Source organism: Gobius niger (genome assembly GCF_951799975.1).
Source record: "Gobius niger genome assembly, chromosome: 15".
Taxonomy (NCBI): Eukaryota; Metazoa; Chordata; class Actinopteri; order Gobiiformes; family Gobiidae; genus Gobius; species Gobius niger.
This window is the reverse complement of record NC_136866.1, coordinates 3,714,049-3,741,570: the sequence shown is the minus strand read 5'-3', so window position 1 is coordinate 3,741,570 and position 27,522 is coordinate 3,714,049. Positions and strand designations below refer to the sequence as shown.

General features: G+C 42.6%; 1 protein-coding gene across 2 annotated transcripts in view; it reads left to right on the top strand.

Moving 5' to 3' along the window:
- The window catches only part of emilin1a (elastin microfibril interfacer 1a), a 62,216-nt gene extending 34,908 nt beyond the window's left edge, over positions 1-27,308 (top strand). Inside the window, exons 2-13 of one of the 2 annotated variants that reach the window (XM_079571800.1) lie at positions 7,233-7,349; positions 11,267-11,475; positions 13,719-13,818; positions 15,636-15,662; positions 16,268-16,376; positions 16,605-16,775; positions 17,875-19,155; positions 21,645-22,059; positions 23,281-23,406; positions 23,500-23,517; positions 23,611-23,745; positions 26,688-27,308. In XM_079571800.1, the coding sequence (XP_079427926.1) occupies positions 7,233-7,349; positions 11,267-11,475; positions 13,719-13,818; positions 15,636-15,662; positions 16,268-16,376; positions 16,605-16,775; positions 17,875-19,155; positions 21,645-22,059; positions 23,281-23,406; positions 23,500-23,517; positions 23,611-23,745; positions 26,688-27,007 (3,028 nt within the window). In that variant the 3' untranslated portion in view covers positions 27,008-27,308. The remainder of the gene's footprint in view (positions 1-7,232; positions 7,350-11,266; positions 11,476-13,718; positions 13,819-15,635; positions 15,663-16,267; positions 16,377-16,604; positions 16,776-17,874; positions 19,156-21,644; positions 22,060-23,280; positions 23,407-23,499; positions 23,518-23,610; positions 23,746-26,687) is intronic. The other variant, XM_079571801.1, reaches the window with a different exon arrangement.
- Positions 27,309-27,522: the final 214 nt, after the last annotated feature.

The following is a 27,522-nucleotide window of genomic DNA, read 5'->3' as shown; positions in this document are numbered from 1 at the left end:
CTATCTTTAGTTATTTCATGACTATTTGATAGTTGTGATTGTCCTTATGTCACATCTGAAAGGAAAATGCAGTTTTTCAAATGTTATTTCAGTTGCATAGTTTAGCCACATTTGTTCATGATTTTCCTCTGTCAAACACTTCAAATAATTCAGTTCTATTTTTATCAAATGACATGTGCTTCCTACTTTAAAACAGTATTTTTGTACTTTTTAACACTACATGACCAATAATGATTGAACATGGGACAGTATTGCAATAAATGCTAACCACTGGAATTCTAGCAAATGAACCACTGGGAATGAATGGAGAAACAATGCTAATACGGCTAATACGGCAAAACAACACAACTAAAAAAACAAGACATTTCAAAGATATTATATCATGACTGAGATACTTTTGAAGTAATAGAGTTCGGGAATGTCCACAGTTACCATGGAGATCCGCCATCTTTGCAGCTGTTAGCATACATTTCCATAGACTAACATTAGCTTAAAACAGTTTAAAAAGTGGAGAAAAAACCAGTGGAACGACTCCGTTAGCTGCTGAGTTACTGCTGGTAAATACATCTAACACACTGTGGTCTCCAAGTGTTTTAATGTGAACAATAACTCCAGTATTTTAACTTTTAAAATCTCCATTAGTTTACAATGGCTGCTAATCCCATAATGCTTAGCGATATGACGTCACATTCCCGAACTCTATACGACCGATCACAAACAATGGGCCCGATCTTGTGCATCAAAACGGAGACGATAGCGTGACATTTTGCCTCAGTAGGAGCACTTTGTGATCTTGCCACTCCAGACTTAGCGCATTTAAGTGGGTGGAGACACAGACATTTTCCTCCAACCAGATCGACTCCGCGTCCAGGAGAGTGGTTGTGTGGGAGTGTGGGGTGAACATGTACTTTTGTTTTGCTTCGCGTTCACGCCGAGCGCGGCCGATCCGCGCCACAGCGGACGCTGTAGCTCTTTTTCTCTGGAGACGTGAACATGGTTTAGCTCACGATGGGGTAAATAAAGTTTTTAGTTTGACCTGTGAGAGCCTAAGGCTTAAGAAAGAACGCAAGACAGCGCAATGTAAACGAGGAAGTGAATGTCAGCCGTGTTTCCATTAGTGCAGTCGCCTCCTCTTGTGACGCCCCCTCACAGGTGGCGGAGGCGAATGGCACATATAGCGCCGCCACTCGGAAAATAATTCGCCAAGAGCCTGCGCCGCCCCGTGCGCCGCCACAAGATCTGGCCCATTGAGTGTATCTCACATTCTGCCGTTGAATCAATGAAAATGTTGCTGCTGGTTTTGCATTGGCTGCTATAAGGGTTAGCCTCGCCGACCAGTCACAAGATGGCCACCATGTTTGCGAAGTCAACAAGTCTCGTGTCCTATCTGGAGTTTTATTAAATAACTAGCTTTGGTATATTTGATGACACGCTTCACTAAGTGTCAATATTATGTTTACTGACCTCTAGTGACTGGAGTTGGAACTTCTGCAATGGTATGAGTTTTGACTTCTCTGTTTCAGTGAAAGTGTCATGCAAGTCAATACGGTTGTAACGTTAGCCTTTCTCCTTCATTCTGTTCACTGCTCGCAGATATTTATGGAAATGTTTGTAAAAAACGCGCACAGACTAATGACACTGTAGGTGGGCTCCATCGGTTCCTAATGGAGAACACCTGTGCAATGTTCTACACAAACTCTGGACTCAACTTTAAAGGATTCTAGTCGTGGAAAACTGTTTGGTTTAGACTGTTGTCTTTAAGGTGTCAATTTATAAACTCTTTCTTTCTTTCTTTTGTTTATTATCTGTATCCTGCCTATTGTTCATCCATCTTCCTGTCCTGCCGTGTGTGTTTGGATAGGTTTAGTTTGGCTTTGAACAGTGGCGAGTCTGAGATAGTGCACAAATGCAAAGGCACGATCAGCCCACCTGGACCGTGCAACCGCCAGTATGTGTTACCCAGAATTCCACAGGGCTCTGCTGGGCTGGTGAGGGGTCAAGATGGCACACTGGTATAGAAGAGCAAAGCAGTGCGCTGAGTTTGAAATGAGAAGAGAGGACAGTACAGGCGTGATTTGGTTCGGCAGTCGCATTTATCTGGGAGATTTTGGGGAGAAGATTCAGCTGCGCCCACCACAAGTTTTATGTTCATCTCAGCTCCTTTTGGTGTAGTCAGGGAGCTGAGTGTTTTCATAGCTGAGGCCCTGGGAGACTGCGCTGAGCAGTGGGATGTAATCCAAGTGAGGGAGGAATTTGTGTTCACACATGCAGCTTATCAAGATCAAGCCCTCACCGCACCACATGATTTATATAACACTGAATGTACAAGCTCACCCGTAGCCTGTCATGTTATACCCCACTTTAACCCTGCTAAATGTGCCTCACAACTCTGACTCTCCCTGTAGTGTTTTGGTTTCGATTCCACTGCATTTTGCGCTGTCATCAGGAGTGGTTGGTCTGGCATATTTTGGATGCAGTCTGTGTATTACTAATGGACAACTGCCTTTTAGATTCATATGAAATGAATGTCAACAGCTACACTGCAAAAAGTACCCTACTAAAAACAAGGAATAACATTTTAAAATGTTAACAATCTTAATTGTTTTAAGGATGGGGATCAGCATTTTGTCTTGCTAAGAATTCTTATTTCTAGAATATTTTTTTCTTCATAAAACAAGAAAGAAACACTAAATTTAAGCAAATAAAGCTAGAATTAAGCAATATGTCCTCAGAAAACATTCTTATTTAGTGAAAAATGTATTTTACTTAAATGTTGCTTGATTTAAGCAAAATGTTCTTAATAAATACTAATATTGCCCTCACCTGGAGACCCGTCTCCATGATGTGGAGCCAGGCTGATGGTCAGAATCACCTGGCTGATGGATTCACCTATTGTACATGTTTTTAGTGGTAGGGGAAACGTACGCAGACACGGGGAGAACATGCTCCACACAGAAAGGCCCCGTCCTGGTGGGAATTGAACCCAGGACCTTCGAGCTGTGAAGCTGAGGCTCTAACCGCTGTGCCACCGAGCCGCCCACTTTATTAAGAGTTGTTGTGATCTTAGTTTTTCTTTGCCTAAAGCTGAAGAAGATTCAAAAAGTTTTTCTTTCTTGTTACAAGAAAAATTATCATGTTTTTAGCAAATTAATCTGAACAAGAAATGGCTAGATTTTATTTCCTAAAATAAGAATTTTTTTCTCAAGAAAACTTTGCTCGGGAAGACATTATTACATTTTAGGGAAAAAATAAGAACCTATTTCTTAAAGTAAGACATTTTTTACTTGCATAGAATCCACTTTTTGCAGTGTATGGTTTTGGCAATGTAAGAGGGGATGGGCATTTCAAAGTTATCTTCCACCTACTCCCTTTGAGAATAAGTTGTTACGCTGTTACGAAGACAATTAATCTATCTGTGACTTCGCAGCCCAAATAAACCTTATCATAAACCCCCCCTCTGCTACAGCGCGGTGCAGGGATATGCCTGTAAGTGAACTAAAATAATATACTCAATCATCAATCATATTCACTGTTCTTCACCACAGTAGTCGCTCAGTAGCTCAGGAGGCTCTGACTGAAACGTGATGAACTGTCCCGTTCGGTCTGTCCCGCTCTGGAATGAATCACCACAGTAGAAAACCAAGGGAAGTGTGTCAGAGAGGGGGACAGAAGGGGGGCAGCGGCAGCACAGGAGGGGACACACATTTCATCCATTTACTTCTGAATATCCCGTTCTCATTTCTCACCATGTTGGTATTAGAACCTCACGATATGTGTCTTGCATTTTTGGGAGGGGAGGATCCGACCTAAGGCATTTGAGAGCAGGGTTATGAGATCGTTTGCAGTTTCAGTTTGAAGGGTTCAGGAGGTGCTGAAGAGAGTAAGATTCTTGGTTTTATCTGATCACAATGTTTACTTTGGCAAGGCGAGTTTATTTGTAGAGCACAATTCATACACACGGCAATTCAAAGTGCTTCACAGTTGCATAAATATAAGAAAACAAATACAATCAATAAAACATCAACATAGAATTAATCAATTACAGTAAGAGGCAAGAGTGTAGATAAAATACTTTCAGTTATATGCATTTTTAAGTCTTGTTTGGACTCGCTCTCTGTCTTGACACTATTTTTAAGTCTTGTTTGGACTCGCTCTGTCTTGAGCACTGTTTCGATTTGTCTTGAGCACTATTTTTCTTGCTCGTTCACACAAAGTTGCCTAACCTCTGTTTTGTCGCTCCTTCTCCTCTTCTCCATAAAATTAATCAATTACAGTGAAAGGCAAGAGTGTAGATAAAATACTTTCAGTCATATTCACGGGTAAAAATAACTGTTTTCAGCCTGGATTTGAACATTGTCAGAGTTGAGGCCTGTCTCACATCCTCGTGAAGACTGTTCCAGATTTTAGCTGCATGAAACTGAAACGCAGCCTCACCGTGTTTAGTCCTGACTCTGGGAACCACCAGGAGGCCCCTCCCTGAAGTTCTCAGGGCCCGAGATGGTTCATACGGCTCTAACATGTCAGAGATGGACTTTGGTGCTAAACCATGAAAAGACTTGTAACAAGCAGAGCTGTTTTAAAGTCTATTCTCTGAGTTGACAGGAAGCCAGTGCAGAGACCGGAGCACTGGACTAATATGCTCGTATTTCCTGGTTCTTGTCAGGACTCGAGCAGAAAAATCACAGTTGATCTCCAAAGTCGATTAGCCCAATAAGAGAACCAATACGTTCCTGTTCAGCTCGTCATACAAAGCAAGACAGAGTGAAAACATTGTGATGATGATATGCAGAAACGCTCGACACTGTGACGTTGGCAGTCGTTTCTCATTCCTCTTTGACCAGCTCAGTATCTGCCCATAAACAGTCTCTGCTCTTATGGATGTTGCGGTGACAGTTCCTGACCATAATAGGCACGAGGAAATCGCGGCCCGGGACAGTAATATGAAAATGATGACGGACAAAGTCTAAGCGTCTTAAATGTTTCCTTTGTTCTGAAAAGGAGACAGATATGCAGAGGTCACGGGGAGGTCGCGGAGACGAGGACAGACGGAGGAGCTGACGGAGGGGGAGAGGGAGGGCGGACATTTTGAGGACACGAAGGACACTCAGATCAAGAATGCTGTTTTTTTTTAAGATTACTTGGAGCAATAATAAAAGCTTTACAGAGGCTTAATTTGACATTTGGATGTTTCAAAGTCGCATAGCTGAAGTTCTTTGGCTAACCTCCCGGTCCCATTAGCAAGTCTTTCTCTTCCGCTTGTGTTTTGGGTTGCGGCCCAAAGAAAATATCGCTGTATTATAATTATTATTTGACTGTCTGATCTGGTCTGATCTCAGAATGAATGGGAGGCCGTGAGGGAATACCAGGTAGCTTGTGTGAGTGGGGTATGAGAGAGTGGTTGGTGGAGGAATTAGTTATATAAACATGCAATCGTTAATAAATGTTAAACTTTTTTGCTTCCAATACCGAAACTGGGGGTTTGAGTATATCCGATATTAACCGATAGAGACTTTCTTAAAGGGGGGGTATTCTGCTTTTTTCAGTCCCATAGCACCAGTCTATATCACACTACAATGATGACCAAACCTTCTGCTGGTCTGTAAATGCAGTAAATTAGAATAACTGCCTTGTATGAAATGTCTCTCTCAAAATGGCTGTAGTGAATGTCTTGAAATAGGCCTCTGTCTCTTTAAGAACCTCTGAGCCTTTCCGACACGCCCCCTCCACACGCTGTCTGTGGCTTCAGTGGGGAGGGGGTTCTGCTGAGGAGCAGTGGTCGGTTACTCGGCTGGTGACGAAAGCTCGGAGGCGTCTCCAGGAGGTGGGGGCGTTCCTAGGAGGACTCAGGCAAACCTATCCCTAAAATGGCCGCCATCAGAGTTTTTACAGATTACTCAGAAATACGTGAATGTGCCAAGGCAACACTTCAGGCATGTTTTTTAATGAGGGAGTGACAGAATAACATGATGTAAAGCTTGAAAAAGTCCATTTTGCACAATACCCCCCCTTTAAAAGTACTTAGCAGAAGAAAAAAAAACCCCTCTTTTCTCCAGTGTGAGCTCAATAAAGTCTCATTTTCTCTCACAAACTGTAATGGAAAAACGTTAACCAAGAATAACTGGACTTTTCTACATAAAGATATGACCGGCTATTTAGGTTACATTAATATGAACAACTCACATAAATGTATCTGATCTTTACAACTTGTGCATAACACATTTATTTGATCTGATATTCCTTCACAGCATTTCATAAACTAAAATACAAACACTGATTTTGATTTATTTGAGGTGAGGTTGCTAGCCGCAGCATTTTGCACGCACTACAAAAAGTAAATATCAAGCATTGGCTTAAATGACTTGAATTGAGGAAATGTATCTTGTTTTGAGCGGTTTTCACTCATTTAGACACTTTTCCTGATCGGACCAAGTTTACTTTGCTTGTTTGAGGACATTTCAGACCAGTTCTAGGGTAAATCTCGCTTGAAATAAGAAAGTAAAATTGCCAATGAGCTAAGACCGTTTTTCTTACCCCAGTGGCAAAGAAAATGACCTGAAATAAGGACGAAATGTATCAAAACGAGTCAGAAACATCTCAGAACAAGTGAAATAATATAGAACAAATGCCCAACTAGTCAAAACAACAAAAATTTGGATTATTATGCTCAAATTGAGATGTTTATACTGATCTAGTTAATTACTTTTTGCAGTGCGGTGATCAAAAATGGGTTTGCAGAGAATAAAACTAACTCAGCCATTGAGTTCTTCAAAATGGCATACAGCCTATATTCACTTAGATTTAGTCGGCAGGTATCGGTTCAGTATCGGATATTTGGAGCCAAAACTCGACATCGTATTTTCGATATCCGATACCAGAATCTGACACTATTGCCTGCCCTCGTCTAATCTGCATTATGAGTAAAGGTGACATTGATAGGAGATGTCACTGTGAAACCTTTTCTAGATTATTCATAAACACTGGATAAACCTGCTTATGAATCTACTGAGAAACATTGAATCTGTGCAGTAATAAAACACCTTCCTGTGTGGATTTGACAAGTTCTTTGTTTACAAGTTTTCATGGCACAGAACCACAATGTTAGGGGAGGGAAGAAAAATAGTTTAGACCTGCAATATGTCCCTCTCCAATACACTATATACTTTAATACACTGTTATCTATTTTAATGTCATAAAGAAAAACACGTAACATTCTCTTCCCTTGCTCTCTTCAGGAACTGGTGCGCCTACGTGGTGACGCGCACCGTGAGCTGTGTGATGGAGGACGGCGTGGAGACGTACATCAAACCGGATTACCAGCGGTGCACGTGGGGCCAGTGTCCCAGAGTGGCGTGAGTCCTGTCGTTTACCGTGTCCTTTGATTCCCACGTTGTAATCTCGGCTAATCTGCTCTGACTTCCTGTCCCACACACACACAAAAAAGAGAGAGACTCCTCTGCTCCTCCTCTCGCTTCTCCTCTTTCTTCTTCTCCGCCCAGGCCTTTCATGTGTCTGGGATCTCACAAACCTCCGCTCAGGAAGGTGTCTGGAACACAAGGGAGCGCCAGGGCGAGCGCCAGAGCGGACCAGAGCTAATGGTTTCGAGAGTTCCCAAAAGGATCTGAGCAAGAAGGAAAATGGCTTAACTCTCACTTTGCACGAAATGTATTACGGAGTGAGTCTGTTTTCCCATTTAGTCAGCAATAAACTTCACCGAGTCACTGACGCGGGAACTGGAGTCTAATTTTCTTAAAGCAGGGAAATACAATAAAATGAATCATGTTTACAACAATTTCCTGCAATAAAACAAATCATATTCCTGGATGACTGAGAGCCTACTCAAACAGACCGCAAACATAGCTGTCTGTGTGCCTTCCAGAGCAGTCAGATTTAGTGAAGAATAGCATTGCAGATTACTGTTTATAAAAGAATGACCTCTGTTCTTAAAGGAACAGGACACCGTTTTTACATGCTGAGATATGTTCTTACCTGACGAGTTACACGATCCAAGTATAGTTACCGTAAATTCTCTAATTCTGGCCTGTATTCTATTAGCGGCCGGGTCTCTGACAAAGGCTGGGTCTCTGACAGAGGCCGGGTTCGCGGCTGGCGGAGGCAAATTAAAGCCGGTCTCTAAAACAGGCCGGGGCTTTTATTAGAAACTATAGCGGTAGAAATATTCCCCATGTTAGGAATTTGTCTCATACTGGTGTAAATGAAAACTCACATGCAGGAAGTAACAAACGGGAACCCGGGCCGAGGGGGACGCTGCGGAGGAGCTGATCCGAGCGTAACTTTGACACAGATTTAGCCACTTTTCAAACCTCCTGTGACTATTTGTAGAAACAGGGAAAGCAACAAATGTTGTGTGACCCTCCAGGGTTTTAATAAAGTCTCCATCGCGTCTTCAAAGCACGTCCAGCTGCTCCGTGTGCAGGTCAGTCCCACGCCTCAAAATAACTCCTCCCATCAGCGCGAGCGTCTCGTCTTCTCTCGGGTCAGTCTCATGATCGATCACAAACACAAACGCTCCGTCTAAACTCGCCTTTTACACAAGATAACAACAAATAATCCGGTCCAGTAAAAACGAAACAGAAACCTGCAGTGACATTGATGTCAAAGCTCCGCTAACAGCAACAAAACACTTCCTGTTGTCCCGACAAAATAAAAGGCGTCGATGTTCCAGCCGCTGGGAGAGGGTTTGAAATGTTAATAAATGAACCTAATATTTTAGGAGCAATTGGACAAAAATCTTGTTTTCTTCATTTTCCTGGTCGTCCGTTTTGCTCAAATAGAAATAAAGGCCTGTCTCTAATTGTGGCCTGGTTCCAATAAAGGCCTGGTCCTAGATGCCCTTGAGTAAATAAAGGCCCCGGCCTATATTAGAGCATTTACGGTACTCAAAATGTTCTTTTCTAAGTGGATGAAAAGGGGTACTATAATGTGTAATAACACTTCGACACTATAGCACTTCGAGCAGTAAAGTGAAGATATTACTGCTCCTAAGGTGTTACTACTACAGACAGGTACGCATCAACTCGTCTAAACTCAGGAAAGAACATATCTCAGTATGGAATAAAGGGTGGCCTGTTCCTTTAAACACAGCCTTCATGTTCTGTGTCTGTAAAACATGGCATGTGTTATACTTCAAAGATGCGCCGCTTCAAAATACAAAAACACGGTGGATGTTTGCTCCTGACTCGGCCTTGATCTGTGAAGCTTCACTCTAAACCCGGGCTATTCCAGGAATGAGGTTCATGGAGCCTCCAGCCGGCACCGTCTCCCACTCTCAGAGATGTCGAATAATGCATTTATTCACTTAAGTCAGGATATATCACTTTCCCACTTTGCACTCCTTCTGAACAAGCTGCAGGGCAAAACAACAGTCACACAATAGCTGAAGTATCGGCAGACATGCTAAACAGTGTGAGGAGGAGAGTTTGGCCACGGGCTTGATCAGAAAAAAGTTTGGTGAAGATGACTAGACTTTAACCCCTTGACTCCCACCTGAACCGAGCACATTTTCACCAGTTTGGCTTTACCCCAGTCCAAAAGCTTCTGGACGAAAGGTGAGAAAATAGCAACAAAACTGTGACGAAAACAATGATGGAAATGTGATAAAGAAGTGAGAAAACATTGACAAAAAAAGACAAAGAAATGACAAAAACGTGACAAAAATGTGATAAAAAAAAAAGACAAAATAATAATGAAAAAGTGGCAAAAATGTTACAAAAAAAATACAAAAATATGATAAAAAATGGACCAAAAAAAGACAAAGAAATGACTAAAATGTGACAAAAATGTGATAAAAAAATGACGAAATAATAATGAAAAAGTGGCAAAAATGTGACAAAAAATGACAGAAATTAGATACAAATTTGAAATAACAAAAAAATGACAAAAAAATGACAATGTGACAAAATGTTACAAAAAATACAAAAATATGATAAAAAAAATGGACCAAAAAAAGTGACAAAAAATGACAGAAATTTGATTAAAATTTGACGAAAAAATGACAGAAATTTGATTAAAATTGGACGAAAAAATGACAAAAAATGACAAAAAAATGACAAAAAAATGACAAAAAAATGTGATTAAAAAATGAAGAAAAAATGATAAAAATGTTGAAAAAATGTGACAAAAAAATTACATAAATTTGATAAAAAAATGACGAAAAAATGACAAAAATGTGACAAAAAAATAACAAAAAAGTTACAAAAATGAGTTGAATACCCAACAAAAAAATGATGGAAAAAAAATCTGATGACGTGAGGAAAAAGATCCTTTCGGTTCAGGCGGGAGTTAAGAGGTTAAACATAGAGGAACACTTAAGTGATGGACTCAATATATCGGTTGTTTTTGAGGACCATAGGAACTATAGGAAAGCTTATACTATACATTATGGATTAAGTATCAACCAAAGCTTTATAAAGGCTTAAATGTATGTTGTTATTGTAAAGTATAACCATCTTATTCCTGCCTTCCTCTGCCTTTCTCTCCTCCCGCCTGCACAGCTTCAGCTCACGTTTGCGTTTTCCGTCTGTGACCATGTCAGACCCTCTCACTCTCACGCTCTCAGACCCAAAACCTGGAAGATGCCGTCTTTTCTATGGCACTGAAACACAGGCGCCTGTACCTGTGTAAATACTTGTGGGCTGGCAAACAGAAGGCCCACTTTAATTCAGCGCTACTTCGATTTCTGCCATAAATGTAGCTATTTTCTTTGCAGTGAATGAGAATCTCCTCAGAGGGGGACATTCATGACGCAGTTACAAATAGCGTCTCCAGATCAAATATTGGACTTTGGGACTGTACATAGATTTAGTGCAGGTCAAAGGCTGCTGGAAGGGGGAACATGAATAACATTTTAAGTTTACAGCGCGCTCTTAATCCAATCCATCAGCAGCGCGTGATTTGGAGGAATTTTCCGACATCTTGTGAGTCATTGCACATTAAAATATAGTGTAGGCAGCTCACTGTGGGATTTCTGCTGTTATGCTTTGCTGCTGCGCTGCTGTCCAATGGCAGAATGGTTTGCACCGTTGGCACATGGGGGAAGAAGGATCGAGTAAGCAAGACTTCGGGTGGTGTTTCTTTTGCAAAACGTCTGACCTTCTCTTCCATAAACAACATCCTGTCAATGAATCGGAGCGCCTGCGTTTTCTGGTGACAGCCATGAAATCAAAACATCAAATCCCAAAACAAAATGAGGACTTGTTGATGTAAAAATGTTGTCCCGTCATCTGTAAACGTGTGATTTTCTGTGCAGATACCGGACGTACAGGAGGCCCCGGTATAAGGTGGCCTACAAGATGGTGACGGAGATGGAGTGGAAGTGTTGCCACGGTTACTCCGGCGAGGACTGCCACGAGGGGCCCAGGGTCCCCACGACGACCCACACGGGACGTCCCAGAGTGACCCAGACGGGGTACAATCCTGGAGGAGGAGGAGGAGGAGGAGGGCAGAGAGGAGGGGCAGGTACAGGAAGTGTGTTATATGTAGGTCATTGTTTAGACATTCCTTAAAGTGTGTGTGTATTTATTGAAGAGACAGGTTTATTCTTATTTAGAAGGATAACATCAGTTGCATAATTATGATTTTGTTTCAGTGAAGCATTTTTTTTCATTTTTTGTGATTTTTTTGTCCATTTTTTTAGTCATTTTTTGACTTTTTTTGACAATTTTTTGTCATTTTTTTGTCATTTTTTTGTCATTTTTTTGTCATTTTTTTGTCATTTTTGTTGTCATTTTTTTGTCATTTATTTGTCATTTTTAGTCTTTTTTGTGTCAATTTTTGTCATTTTTTTGTCCATTTTTTTGTCATTTTTTTGTCATTTTTGTCATTTTTTGTCATTTTTTTGTCAATTTTTTGGGTCATTTTTGTCATTTTTTGTCAATTTTTTGTCATTTTTTGGTCAATTTCTTTTTTTTTTTTTTTTTTTTTTGTCTTTTTTTGGTCACATTTCCATCATTGTTTTTGTCTCAGTTCTGTCGCTATTTTCATAGCTTTTTTCCAGAAGCTTTTGGATTGGGGTAAAGCCAAACTGGAGAAAATTTGCTCGGTTCAGATGGGAGTTAAGGGAATTAAATAAATTAAATTAAATAGGAAATAAGCAAAGAAATAGCGTTTTGGGGGGCAATCTTGTCTCTCAGCACCCCCTAGCCAAAATATCTTCCCACGGCCCTGCTTGTACTGCAATCAAATTATTTACACAATTTTACATAGAATACGTGACAATAACATCAAGATTGTGCCTCCCCGTGTGGTCTTTGTGTCCACATCGTAAAGGCCATTTATTGGGGTCCCTCTAAACTTTAACTACCGTATCTGGATAAACAAACATGTCTATAGTTTGACTGTGTATACATGGCATTTGTTAGAAGCCTGTAAAGTTTCCCTCCACACTGTTACATAACTCTCATTCTCCGTTTTGTTCATTAGTGGCCGAGCGCAGTCACAAGCCAGTGACTTTGAGGCTGCTCCATGAAGTCAACATTGTTTCATTATTAAACAGGAATCTCACATAAAGTTGGCCCAATTCCGCTCACCATAGACGGAGTGAATTCTACTTTGCCCCCTTGCAGTTTGGAGACACTTTGTGATCAAATTAAAGGGGAGGTTATTATGCAAAGTGGACTTTTTCAAGCTTTACATCATGTTATTCTGTCACTCCCTCATTAAAAACATGCCTGAAGTGTTGCCTTGGCACATTCACATATTTTTGAGTAATCTGTAAAAACTCTGATGGCGGCCATTTTAGGGATAGGTTTGCCTGAGTCCTCCTAGGAACGCCCCCCACCTCCTGGAGACGCCTCCGAGCTTTCATCACCAGCCGAGTAACCAACCACTGCTCCTCAGCAGAACCCCCTCCCCACTGATGCCACGGACAGCCAATGGGCGCCGGCTGCTCTGCTTTATGATCACGACCCTGGGGGCCGCCATTGCTGTAGTACCTCCATATCGCCGCTAGGCCCCCATTGAAAAGCATTGGAGTTTAGACACCTTAAAAACAACTTAACACCTGGTTTCAATTGTTTCAACACTAGACTAGGCTAGATCTCCCTCCTGAGATAACGCTGGGTTAGTCACAATATATGAAACCAGGCTGGTTTTCGTAAAAAGAATGTTTGAAATCTCGTACTTAACGAGGGTCGGACTGTTCGCATTGGAGCAGCGCGAGCTACACGTCACGCAAGGGCCGAGTCTACGGTCAAAATCCCGCCCTTATGCCCTTTTTAGGAACATGCTTCGTCAGAGCTGGGGAGGGGGAGTCTGTAAATCCTCCATGAATTCCCCCTCGACCGTGGTCATTATGGTAAAACAGGGAGGAGTGAGCATAAGACGTCCATTATTTTTACAGCCTATACAGACAGCGTGTGGAGGGGGCGTGTCGGAAAGGCTCAGAGGTTCTTAAAGAGGCAGAGGCCTATTTCAAGACATTCACTACAGCCATTTTGAGAGAGACATTTTATACAAGGCAGTTATTCTAATTTACTGCATTTACAGACCAACAGAAGGTTTGTCATCATTGTAGTGTGATATAGACTGGTGCTATGTGATTGAAAAAAGCAGAACACCCCCTCTTTAAAGTCAGCTGCTTGGTGCCTGCAGCCTTGAGTACATTTTCAGGAGATATATGGGGGTTGAAGAATAAATAACCTGCATTCTGGGTCGTTTTTGTTGTTGTTTCGCTTTCTGATCTTGGCTGCACTCTTTTGCAGATCAGAGCGAGAAGATCCGGCAGCTGGAGGAGACCATCCGCGGCCTGACCAAAGACTTCCACAACATGCAGTCCACTGTCAACGGCATCAACCAAAAACTGTACGTACAATTTACAACTTACACACCAGCCAAACCATATAAAAATGCCTCTACTTGTTCTTATAGTTAAGTGATCTGTGAGTCATTGTGGATGTGCTGTCGTTTGCAAGATCAAATGTCAAAGATATAGCGATGCAGGCAGAATCCGACATGTTTGTTGACACGCTATTACATTTCAAAATCCGCATTGTGGTTTGTAGAATGTGCGACTAATCCCAGAATTCTTTGCGGTTTTGGCCACACAATCCCGAGCTGCACAGACAGAGCTTTGCATTGTGTATTTATCGTGGCCCTAATGAGAACTCCACATGTAAACACGGGGGCTAATGGAGCGTTTCCATCCATATTTATGTTTCTACCAGATGCACCGTGGGGTTGTTTGTAAATATGATATACAGTCCGCCGCGCTGTGCCATGTTGGACGCCGCTTGTGTGTTCCAGAGTGGATATCGCTGACAGAATCTGTGCATGTGTTTGTGTATGAAGACAGAAATAGGGAAAACAATCCATCCATCAATTCATTCATTCATAGGGAAATCTCTGCATTTAGTGGTTCCTTTAAAAAGTGTATAAAGCAAGATGTGGTTTGCAAATGAAAGTCGACTTGTAATTCACAGATTAAAGCACCTCAGTAGCCTGTAAGGGGAAACAAATAGTAAGGAGTGAAAATGTGAGTTTGAGTTTTGTTCTCATCTTGATGCAACATAATCCTGGAGATGCAGACAAAGCAAATGAAGAGGGTTTCACAAAACTGAAATAAGTGAAATAGCCTATTAAAGGTCTTATTAAAGGGACTATAGGGAGTTTAAAAATGTTAAAACTAATGTCCTAATGTGTAGAATGAGCCCAGACCTGTTCACCACAACTGCCTCTAAAATCCACTAAAAAAGTGCTGTCATGCACGAGCTTAAAGGGATATTTCAGGATTTTTGACACAGGGCCTCATTTCCTAGTTATCCAGAGTGTTGCTGATTTCTGGAGATATTTTTTTTTGTAATTCATGCAGTTCTTATGTTTGAAGAGTTTCGTGGCGCTAGGCTAATGCAAGGCTAGCACATTTCTATGGTATCAGCTAGCCTGCATTATAAACAGTCTGACCCGCTCCACAGAGCACCTGAGGCAAATCACTTATAACACCAGACTAACCATATAAATGTCTGTGTCAATAGAGTAATTTTAACCATTTTGCATTTAAAATACCTTATATTTGAGCAGCATCATCTTTGTGGTTGTATAAGCTACGCAGCGGCGGAGTGATCTGCTAGAAAATAGTCCCTCAAATGCGATAATTCATGTGATGCAAGGTCAGTTTTATTCCAAAAATTATTCAATCGACACAGACTTTTATATCGGTAGTCTGGTGTGGTGGTCAGCTAGCTGTTACCATAGAAATGCGCTAGCCTTGCACTATAGCCTTGCGCCACTCGACTCTTCAAATGTAAGAACTGCATGAATTACATAAAACAATATCTCCAGAAATCAACAACACTCTGGATAACTAGGAAATGAGTTCCTATGTCAAAAGTCCTGAAATATCCCTTTAATATAAAAGGTGCAGTTACACATATGGCCTGAGGTGGCAGTACTGAGTACAAAATGGCCAACTTGCATCCAGCCCCTTTAACGAAGGGCCAACATTATAACGATACGTCTCCTTTAAGGGGCAAAAAAAGGAAAGAATTTGTACCTGTTTAAAATGAATAAAACACTCTAATCTCTGGGTGTCAATCTGAAACGTGTACAGCCTGAAATAGTTTTCAATACAGTGGAATTATGATACAGTATAGAGACACTTACCATCATGTTGGTTACTGTAGGTGTCGAATAAGAACTCGGTCGTCAAAGTGAGTATTATTTTTACTTGATTGATATTCTTGTATGTTATTGTCAGCACTCTTAGGCACTAGTTTAGATTCCTCACTTATCGGCTACTCATGCAAGAGCCACCATTCTAATGAGAGACTTCAGTTCTGCTCAAGAATGTTGGCTGTAGCGTTGTTTATTCTGTAGATTCTCATTAGCCAGAACGCTAATGAGCTTTAGTTTTGCAAAGCTTGGCCAATCGTCCTAATTCTTTAAAGCAATTAGTTCAATCTCTGTGAAGTTGATTGAAAAAAAAAAACTTACTTTCACTGCCCATTGTCCGATGTAATTTAAAAATCGCTTTGCTTCACTTTGTTAAGAAATGGAACGGATCTGGCTGGCCAAGCTTGCCTTTACAAAAGAAGGGTCGAACAATCCCCTCTAAACCACGTGTTTGTCTGAGCTCATGTAGTGCGTGTAGTATGTTGGATGTAGTATTTGTTCTTCACCCACACAGTAGAAGCTCTGAGGCACTTTGTAGAATCTCATATTTATGGACTGGACATTTGTAATTTCATTCTGTTCATTAGTCATTGCAGCTGTGCTAACGCGAGACTAAAAAAACTGTTCTGTCCATTCCTCACAGTCCCGACTTGACGGGTGCCATAATCCCGTCCGACTCAGCGCAGCCCCACATGAAGGAAACCATCAACAACATTCAGAACAAGCTGGACCAACTCTACAACAGGACAGAGGTACGCACTCACAGCTGGACAATCTGTTTGAGAATGGGTGGCTTTCCATTGATACAAAACTAGTCCCTCAAAATTTACAATCCATTATGGTGCCAATTCCAAATTCCAAATAAGTTTCCCATTTGAAAAGAAGCCTCGCTGTAGAATCATTTGGCCAGTGTCCTCCGCTGAGTTGCTGAACATGAACACATCCAGTGGAATATGTTGTTTGTGTGTCTCTTTCTGCAGGTGCACGACAAGACGCTGCTGAACATTAACAACCACCTGGTGAACGGAGGGAACGAGCTGGAGGGCGGAGGCCGAGGGGGCGGAGTCAGCGGGACTCAGATCAACTCTCTGAAGGAGCAGATCCTCACCGAGCTGGAGAGGAGGGTCACTTTGTCCTGCTCCGCCTGCCAGGTGAACGTAGATACTGTTTTTTCTGTGTATTTTATGGAATATTACTAGCCATTGTTGAGGAGATCGAGTTAAACAGTGTATCTTAATCTTAATCTTAATCTTACTCATTTATGTGATTGTTGTAATGGTTTTATCACATTGTCATTTGGAAGTGGGTTGTTTAGAGTTGTGGGAATTTCACAACTGTATAATTCAACCTTTTCATACCAAGTGTTCAAGCAAACTTTTATTCTGTGTACCACCAGATCCAAACCAATGATTATAAAGGACTATAACCTACATCTAAAGCAGTGGTTCTCAACCTTTTGGAGCTGCGACCCCCATTATGACAGTTAATTAGGATTGTGACCCCTGCCCGGGTCAGACCGTGGGAAAAACAGGGACATTAACCTGTATAATTCTTAAAAAGAAGAAGAAAAAACAATGGCTTAAATAAAATGAATCAAATTTAGAAACAAATAATTGCACCCTAAAATAGGATGCATGCTACAATACCATAATAATAATAACAATATTAAAATATATGTTTTTATCTATATGCTCTGGAGACCCCCCAAATTTGTCTCGCAACCCCCTTGGGGGTCCCGGCCCCAGGTTGAGAACCCCTGATCTAGAGTATACCAAGTCTAAAACAGGACTGCTACAACTGTCTACACCAGTGTTTTTCAACCACTGCGCCGTGAGATATTGTCTGGTGTGCCTTGGGAAATTATCCAATCTCACCTATTTTTTTTTTTTAAACAAATGCATTATTATCCACAAATAATGTACCGTTTTCGAGTGTCTGTGCTGTCTAGTGATCGGCAGAGTAACCATATTATACTCTTCCATATCAGGTAGTTATTTTCTTTGAGACAAGAGAATTAGTGATGTATTGAGGCATTGTGGCTAGTGAGACTATACGGTGTTCCTCGCCAAGACACTTTGATTAGAACATTTTCTGCTGGTGGTGCCTCGTGATTATTTCAATGAAAAAAATGTGCCTTGGCTCAACAAAGGTTGAAAAACACTGGTCTACACTACACCTGCAAAGACGCCTTAGCATCACCAGTGAAAGATTGAGAAAATTAGATGTAATGTGTAAACTCTCTCTGTCCAGGCCGGAGTGGAGGACCTGAGGCGGCAGCAGCAGGAGGACCGCGATCGTATCCGGGCGCTGGAGAAGCTGGTCGGCTCTCTGGACCAACACGTGCGCACGAGCCTCGACATCACCCGCACCCAATCCGAGCGTTCGCAAACCTGCTGCGACGCCCTCACCGAGCTGGAGAAGAGGATCACGGACACGGAGGGGCGGGTCACGTCAACGTCCAACAAATGTGACGTCATCAAAGGACGCCTGGACAAGGAGCTGGCTGGTTCAGGCGGCGGCGGGAAGGTGCGAGTTTCAGAAGACAGGCTGAACAGCAGATTGAGGGAGTTGGAGAAGAAGCTTAACAACACCATGAGGAAAACGGAGCAAAGATGCACAAACACCGGCAACAACTTGAAGGACACCGTGCAAAGAGATGTCACCCAGCTACGCAATTTAGTGCTTGGGCGTTTGGACGATAACAGCTTCAAAATTGGAAAAGTTGAGCTCGATGTCGCGGTTCTCGGAGATACAGTCAGGGACCACAGCCGGCGCTTGAACCAGCTCGAAAACGTCACGTCGTTCTTGGATAAAAGGCTCAGAGAGACGTCGAAACTGTGCAACGAGACCTGCGCTAAGAAGTCGAAGGACCACAGGACCGAAGACACCGTCAAGACCATCGAGTGGAAAGTGATCGCCAACCAGGACGAAATCAAGAAGTTCAACACGAGGCTAAACGATTTGTCCATTTCTGGAGATTCGCTTGTCGACAAAGTGATCATCTTATCCAATGACGTGAAGAAAATCAAAGGAATTACAGGGGATAACGGAGAACGCTTCAATCGGATCGTGACAGAAGTTGAGACTCTAGGACGCGATCTTGAAGACTGCTCGGTTTGCGGCAGGGTGGAAGACAATTTAAGGAAATTTAGCAACACAACACTGACGAGCCTTAACAAATGTCAAACAGAACTGACGGATTTGAGACGGAAAGTGGACAACGGGGAGTCCACGTGCTCCCAGGTGTGCTCGAATCTGCAGGAGGAAGTGGGGCGCCTCAGGGAGGAGGTCGAGGAGTGCACGGGACAGTGCAGAATCAACATCAACGATCTGAACAAGCGCTTGGACGGGCATAACGTGCACAACGGGCGACTGGGGGGGGATTTGAAGTCCATCCAGGGAGAGATGGACAAGTTCAAGAACACCTTCGGCTCCTTCAATGACACGCTCAAGGGGCTGGGCAGGACGGTGAAGGGACATGGGAACACACTCACCGATCTGAGCAACACCAACCAGGACATCCGAGCAGAGGTAAGTGGCGTGATGCATCTATGAACAAGTTTTCTCTCTTTTGGGAATTCTCCAATGACTAAAGGTCAGCACACACTAGACGACTTTTATGCCCGATTTCGCTGTAATTCTCAGTTGTGCCGAGTCTAATCGAGTTGCGTCTCGTCGAAGGCAGTCACAGAGTCGGGTCGTGTAGTGTGTGGGGGTCACGACTGGACTGACGTTGGAATTGTGTAGTGTGGGCGGTAGAAAGACGCGACTAGACTCCAGTCGTAGGAAATCAAACATGTTTGATTGTTTAAGCCCGATTTTGGACGCACGGCAGAAACGTGGGTGATTTCACCGTCCCAAATGTGAATGACAGAGTGATATAAAGACAGAAAAACACCGCCGCGCCTCCTTTTTTCACTTCTCTGTTAAACCAGCGGCACAAACGACTCATTTCATGGCCACAGCCCCACACACCAAACAGCACAACTTTATATCACCAAAAGTTCACGACGACCACCTTTTCCAGCTACATTTCAACCACGAACAGAGTTTAGCGGCACTTACTGTGTTTGGAGACAAACTATTTAGCTTCACCTTGCCGCTAACGGCGGCTAGCCTCCCCGCTTTCTCCGCTGTCTCCTCCATCCTGAGGTTGACTTCCGTCTCCTTTTCTTATTAAATCCACTGAAATACGTCCCGCTTCTTCCTGTCGCCAACTTTTATCTCCATTTGACAGAACTATAGCCAAGTTGAAGCTTCGTAGTAGCAGTAAGCTAGCGCTGCGGTGTTGTGACACTGTTGACACCGTTGACCAATCGGGACACACACGTTATCCCACGCTCACAAACACAGGCCTGTCTTTGCAGATTTGGGGTCAGTTTTTGAAGCCGTAGAGACGACAGACGCGCTGTGTTATAAAACATCAGCTGTTTGTCAGAATCGTGTCGTGTGTCGCTCTGACGATTCTCAGTCGTTAAGTGTGAACCCCCAGACGTTCGAAAATCGCACTGAATCCAGTCGTGTAGTGTGGACCCCCCATTCTATATAAAATCGTTTACGACTAGAAAAGTTGTGTAGTGTGTGCTGACCTTAAAGAGATTAAAGGTAGACACATATATTATATCATATTTGATGACTTGAAACCACATGTCATGTCAAAAGCTATTGTGAACGCGATTTGGAAACCAATTAAACTGATTAAACCTAGCATGCATTATCCGCCGTTTGCCGAATCGAGACATCAACCCTATGCTGCTGAACACAGAGCTGTTATCATAGGCATAATAACTGTTAATTGCTGCAATCATTTATATGTATCGCCCACAGAAACATAAATTCCCTTCTGGTCTGTGAAAACACAATGTCAATCAAACAAAGTCATGATTATATTGGCTACAGCTTTTTCACACAATATTTGGACAGTTATGAAAATATACTGCAAACTTTTGACCGGCAAGGCTTTGATAATTTTCCCACATATTTGTGTGTGTGTAAAAGATGTTGTACAAAAATAAACCAAGTGCTCCGGGGGAAAGTGTGTATTTATTGGAGGATTTTGTTGAAAGACCAAGACCCTGAGGTGGGTAGAGCAGCCAAACACTGTTTCCAAGACAAGGAAGAGAGAGACAAGGGGAAAGTTAGTACATGAGCCACAAAGGACACAAATGTATTTTTAACCCCTTAACTCCCACCTGAACCGAGCACATTTTCTCCAGTTTGGCTTTACCCCAGTGCAAAAGCTTCTGGGAAAAAGCTGTGAAAATAGCAACAAAACTCAGACGAAAATAATGATGGAAATGTGACAAAAAAGTGAGAAAACATTGGCAAAAAATTGAGGAAAAAGTGGCAAAAATGTCACAAGAAATTGACAAAAAATGTACGAAAAAATGACAAAAATGTGACAAAATGTGACAAAAAAATGATAAAAATTGGATTAAAAATTGACGAAAAGATGACAAAAATATGACAAAAAATGACCCAAAAAAAATGACCAAAAAAATGACAAATGTGACAAAATGTGACAAAAAAATTACCAAAAATGTGATAAAAATTTGACCAAAAAAAATGACAAAAATTTCATGAAAAATGTATGAAAAAATGACAAAAAATTGATTAAAAATTGATGAAAAAATGACCCAAAAAAATGACAAATGTGACAAAATGTGACAAAAAAATGACAAAAAATGTGATAAAAATTTGACAAAAAAATGACAAAAAATTGATGAAAAATTGATGAAAAAAATATGACAAAAAATGACAAATGTGACAAAATGTGACAAAAAAATGACCAAAAATGTGATAAAAATTTGACCAAAAAATTATAAAAATTTGACCAAAAAATTACAAAAAATGTGATAAAAAAAATGACAAAAAAGTTACAAAAATGAGTTGAATACCTAGCAAAAAAATTATGAAAAAAAAAATCTCGGTTCAGGCGGGAGTCAAGAGGTTCAAACATAATACCATGTCAGTGTATGGTTATAATGCTTACATCAGTTTGCCGTTTTTTCATTCACAAGGTGGACCAGTTGGAGAAAGACCTGACAGATCACCTTGACAATTCCAAGATACGATTTGGAAACTTGGGCAGGGAGATCGAAATCCTGAACCGGAATTACGTGACGGAGGTGGGCGAGTGCCGCCGCTCCAGCGACGGCCTGGACCGCAGGCTGTCCAAACTGGAGGGCGTCTGCGGCCGCTTCGACTCCTTCTCCGACACCCTGGTCAAGATCAAGGAGGGTCTGGACCGGCACGTGACCGGGCTCTGGAGCTGCGTGAACGGACTCAACGCCACGGTGACGGCGCAGGGAGACGTGATCCACGACATCAGGGACGTCCAGCTGGAGAAGGTCCGATCCAACATTCACAAGCTCAACAACTCGCTGCTGGACCTGGCGAAGGAGTTCCACGACTTCTTTGAGCAAGACTTTACCGGTGAGTAAATAAGGAAAAACTCAATAAAAACCCAGTGGGAGACAAAAACTCTTGATGAGAACTATATTGAAAGAGAGATCGTCTCCCATGGACGAACAGGAGATAGATGTGCCCCGGGAGTCATGAGTGAGTAGGAGGAAGATGATGAACTGGATAATAGATCATTGATAGTAACCACAGAGAGGCTTGATTCACAGTTTGTTTGTAGGGAGTTACATTTGCTAACGTTTCTGGCCGTATTCGCTGTTTGTACTGTAATGTTCAGCACTTTGTTTTCCTGGAACCACCTGTAAACAGTAAAACACATTTCTCATTGACTTAAAGGAACAGGCCACCGTTTTTACACACTGAGATATGTTCTTACCTGAGCTTTGACGAGTTCTTTAGGACCTGTCTGATCTTCACCCGTGCCTTCAGTCACGTAAACACAGCGCAGACGGCGTTAGCATTTAGCCTCTCCCTCTCTCCTCTATAGCTCCAAACGAGGCGAAGATAGAAGCTACCAAGCTCTTCCACGTTTTCCCTATTTAAATATGTTTACGTGAAGTGTTCCACTACAAAGTACAATTACACAATTAACCAATGTGGATTTTCTAAGCGGATAAAAGGGGGAACTATATTGTAAGGCGTAGTAATACCAGGAGTAGTTTGAAATCCGTGCAGTAATCTTCACTTTACTGTGCGGATGCCAAACTACTCCTGGTATTATTACGCCTTACAATATAGTCCCCCTTTTATCCGCTTAGAAAATCCACATTGTTTAATTTTGTGTATTATACTTTGTAGTGGAACACTTCACGTAACCATATTTAAATAGGGAAAACGTGGAAGAGCTTGGTAGCTTCTATCTTGACCTGTTTTGGAGCCATAGAGGAGAGAGGGAGAGGCTAAATGCTAACGCCGTCTGCGCTGTGTTTACGTGACTGAAGGCACGGGGGAAGATCAGACAGGTCCTAAAGAACTCGTCAAAGCTAAGGTAAGAACATATCTCAGTATGTAAAAACAGTGGCCTGTTCCTTTAAAAACATCATCCAAAGTAATCAATTTGGAAAGACGGTGGGGCTGAGCTAGCGTTCGTTATGGTTTACGTCAATCGCCTGCTGCTCCGGTCAAAGCAACGTCGCTAGTAGCATCAGGAAGGACATTCAGCAAAGATTTGTACCTTCCTGACGTGATCCATTTTCAGGAAATGACAGGAAATGCTGTGTGTTTCATCCGCAGGCCCTCCTGGTTTGCCCGGCATCAGAGGAGAGAAGGGCGACCGAGGCTCTCAGGGTGTTGCTGGACCCCCTGGTAGAATCGGACCCCAAGGTCGAGAGGGCAAACTGGGGCCAATGGGACCTCCAGGTATTGTTGCAGAAAGAAATATTTGACTTGAATTTGTGCTCAGTGTTTGAGTCTCACAGTGATTAATGGCATTTTCTCTGTTGTCGTTGCCAGGACTCAGAGGGGAACGAGGTATGTGTCAGAGTGATAAATTAAGTTAAAAGGTGAGAGGCAGAGCTACAGCATCATTCTATCATACTAAATTGTGTATCTGTCGTTGTGAAGGTCTTCCAGGCTCCGATGCCCACGTGCCCCGCCTCTCGTTCTCCGCCGCTTTGACTCAGCCAATGAGAGGAGTCGGAACAATCGCCTTCAACAATGTCTTTGTGAACGAGGATAACGTCTATAACCCCAGAACAGGTGAGACAAAGATCACATGTTGTCTTTAAAGGGACTATAAGGAGTTTAAAAATGTTAAAATTAAGTATTTTCCTCCCCCTACATGTTCCAGCCATGTCCTAATGTGTAGAATGAGCTCAGACCTGTTCACCACAACTGCCTCTAAAATCCTGTACGGTCACTCAAAAATGTGTCACTTCGGCCCGAATTGCCGTCATGCACGAGCTTAATATAGAAGGTGCAGTTACACATATGGCCTGAGGTGGCAGTAGTGAGTATAAAATGGCGAACTTGCTTCCAGCCCCTTTAAGCCGAGACACGGCAGGTGAAAGTATTGATTTTTCACGCAGTGGTCGAAGTGGAGATTTGTATCTATTTTCCTCCCTTTACATCTTAGATTTCATTTCAGATATAAACATGACAAAACTCGCCCGCATGATGTTTATTTTATGATGTTTTGTCTGCGAGGTGGAGCTAACCAGGAAGTAGCTGCTGCGCCGCGTAGAAAGTCCGTCTTTCCCGCGGGTTTTCATTCATAAATATTGACAGATTTGACATCCACGTGTCCTGCTAAGGGGCCCCGTGATGACGCTTTCACCCAAATATGGTATTTTTCCTCCTACGAGACGCTGGAGCGGAAGAGTCGGAGAACGGGCGGAGCATGCGCACTCGCTACAAAACTTCAGGGCTGGTTTTCTCTGAATGAGAGAAGCCGCACTCGGGCAGAGCCTGAGCCCTTATAGAAGCTCCCACAGACTCCAAACTTTACAGTCTGAGACCTAACAAGATTTTGAAGGTTTTTCAGATGGATTTTTTAATACCTAATTCCTAGCCTGATTTATTCAGCTTTGAAACCAAAAAAAAAACAGGCGGAATTTGAGTTTTTACAGATTCTTTCACTGATGATTAGTTTATTGAAAAACTAAACAAAATATCCAAAAAATCTTAGTCACTAATATGTCAATAAAATAAAACCATAACATTTAATCTGGCTCAATTCATTATTTTGATTTCGTTGCCCAAAATATAGGCAATTTTGGCCATTTTAATGCTCAAAATGCCTTATTTTTATGTGAAAACATAAAATGACAGAAAAAATGCAATACATTTTTTTCTCATATTTTTATCTGTTCAGCAAAAGTTTCAAATTGACATCTCGCCTTAAACAGCCTCGTCTTGGACTAACTACTGGCCGTGTATGCTGTGTAAGCTCTTAGTTGTCCAGGAGTTTCCCATTGTAATGAAAGGCTTCAAAAGTAGTCCTGGTAAGAGAGGTTTACCCGACAGGCCATGATCAAAACAAGCTGCCTCAAACGGCTTTTCGGGCATAATTATAACCACACAGAACAATGCAAAACTTGCAGGATCAAAAATGTGCTCTGTGTTTGATCAATCCAATTATATACCAAAAAGATAACATTATTTATTTCATTCCTTTTTTTTCTTTTTTTGGTTTTGAACAGGGAAAAGAAAACACCCTATAAACCTCAACTCAGAAATAATGTGTCTCCGGACAGATTAGAGAAGGCTGAGCAGTGGGAAATAGAGCAACTAATGACCCTTGTCTTATTTCATGGCTTTAACCTCAACAGTCATTGACCACCTGCAGCTTGAGTCATGACGGCCAATAACACAGTCTGGAATCTGGATATCAATCTGATACAAGGTTATTGTTGGCTCTAAAGGCCTGCTGTAAATAAAGGACTTTAAGTATAGGTTTTCCTCACATTTCGCTGAGTGATGGCAGACGTCTTTTGGCAAACTGCTTGAAGCGAAGTGAAAAATTCCCACAGCAGCTGTACTTGCTGGATGTAAAGTATGATAGTCATTTTTACGAACTGAAAAGATGCTTTGGATAAATGAATGAGAAGAGACTGGGGGCCAGATCTTGTGACTGGCGCAGTCCGTGCGCTACTCTAAACGCAACGTGGTACACGCGCGATCTTGCATGTTGCGCTAAAGGCTGCGCCACTAGGGAGAGGGCGTTATTTAAGAAAAAGAGGCCGACTGAGGCGTGGTTCATTACAAGCAGCACTTGGAGCCGTTCTTCTGTGGCAACCTTCACATTATGTTCCTCTTTACATCGCGCTCTTCGGTCTTCTTCCTTAGAATCGACGTCAAATTGAAATCAAAAGCGAAATTGCCTTGAAAAGTCTGTTTTCGGGCTTACTTTGATACAGTAGATCAACGCGCTCACCCCTAACACCAAAACAGTTTTCCATAAACAAACCACACGTGCCTCAAGTGCCACAACACCAGGTCTGATCTGAGTTTTAAGGAGACATTTCCATCGTGTGTCAGTCTTTACCTCCTTGTGCAGCCACAGCTCAGGGCGCAGAGCAACTTTTTTTTTTTTCCAATTCAGCCCAAGAATCCTGCAGCTGTAGCTCAAATGTTCCAACACGCTACAGTTTTCTTGCAACTGCTGCATAACTCTGTAACTCCTCCACAGCCGATATGACAGTTTCTGATCAATTAAATCCTGTACATTTCGTAACTTTGCGCATTGGAACGGTGTCCAACACGAGGCTGCCTCTCTGTCCCGCCCGCTCAGCTTGGATCTGCAGTGAGTGGCTGCAGCAGCGGAGGGACACTTTTATTTCTTTTATCTTTATTAAACATTGCCCTGCATCGTGCATGTTACGCATTTACAGGAGAACCCCCCCCCTCGCAACCCACCGCCTTCCGCAGGTCTGGGAAAAGCATGGGGAGGGGGCGGCACCACAACATCGCCATGCGAGTCTGTCCACCCCCCTGTCCTGCCCACTTTTTGCGCCAGGTATGACACTGAAGATTGCAAGCAGCGCCCCCCGTCTGCGCAGTCGTCTGCTCTACAGCCTGCGCTGTGAACCACAAGATCTGGCCCTGGATGTTGAAGTCTTGTTGATTAAAGAAACTGGCTCTAGTCTGAAACAGCATTACCTTGATTGAAAATATAATCTAACTCTTTCCTTGTCCTTCAGGTTCCTTCACGGCTCCGGTTCGTGGAAAGTACTTCTTCAGTGGCATCCTGACAGGGCACAAGAACATGAAAATCGAGGCGGTCCTGTCCAAATCCAACACCGGGGTGGCGCGGGTGGACTCGGCCGGGTACCAGCCCGAGGGTCTGGAGAAGCCCATGGCCGAGGCCAAGCACATCCCCGGGGCTGTGGCCGTGTTCAACATCATCCTGCCACTGGAGGCCGGAGACACGGTGTGCATCGACCTGGTGACGGGCCGACTGGGCTACTCCTCCGAGCCCTTAACGGTCTTCAGCGGCATGTTACTGTACGAGACGCTGTGAGGACGGGCTCAAACTCTATCGAGGGAGAACGGACGCCAACAAACACAGCCACTGAGAGTAAATGAAGATTGACTGAAGACTGAATGGAACAAGAGACTTATATCGTACTTTGTTGTATCCATGCGCTCATTTGCAGCACCATGGGGCAGTTCCGTCCAAAAGGTTCAAAGTCTTTCAAAGTCTCTTCTGTTTGGACATAAGCTTTTGCTCGGTTTTGCTGCTCACAGTGTATCTTCATTCATTTACAAAAGGGCAATAAGTACTGTATAGAAAAGAGAAGGCAATAGCTTGAGCGCTGTAAATCAGTACACAACTAGCTCTATGTTTCCGTGCTGAACGACTGAACGACTGACCAAGCTACAGGACTGTTTTGTTAAGAGAAACCAATGATGGAGGACTTACATGGAAGAGGGCTCTGGGACCTTTATCACTGCCTGCTCCACCGAGAATCACATAATGGGAATTAACTGATCCATGCGTGACCGAGTTGGCGAGTCTTTGGTAACTTGCTCATT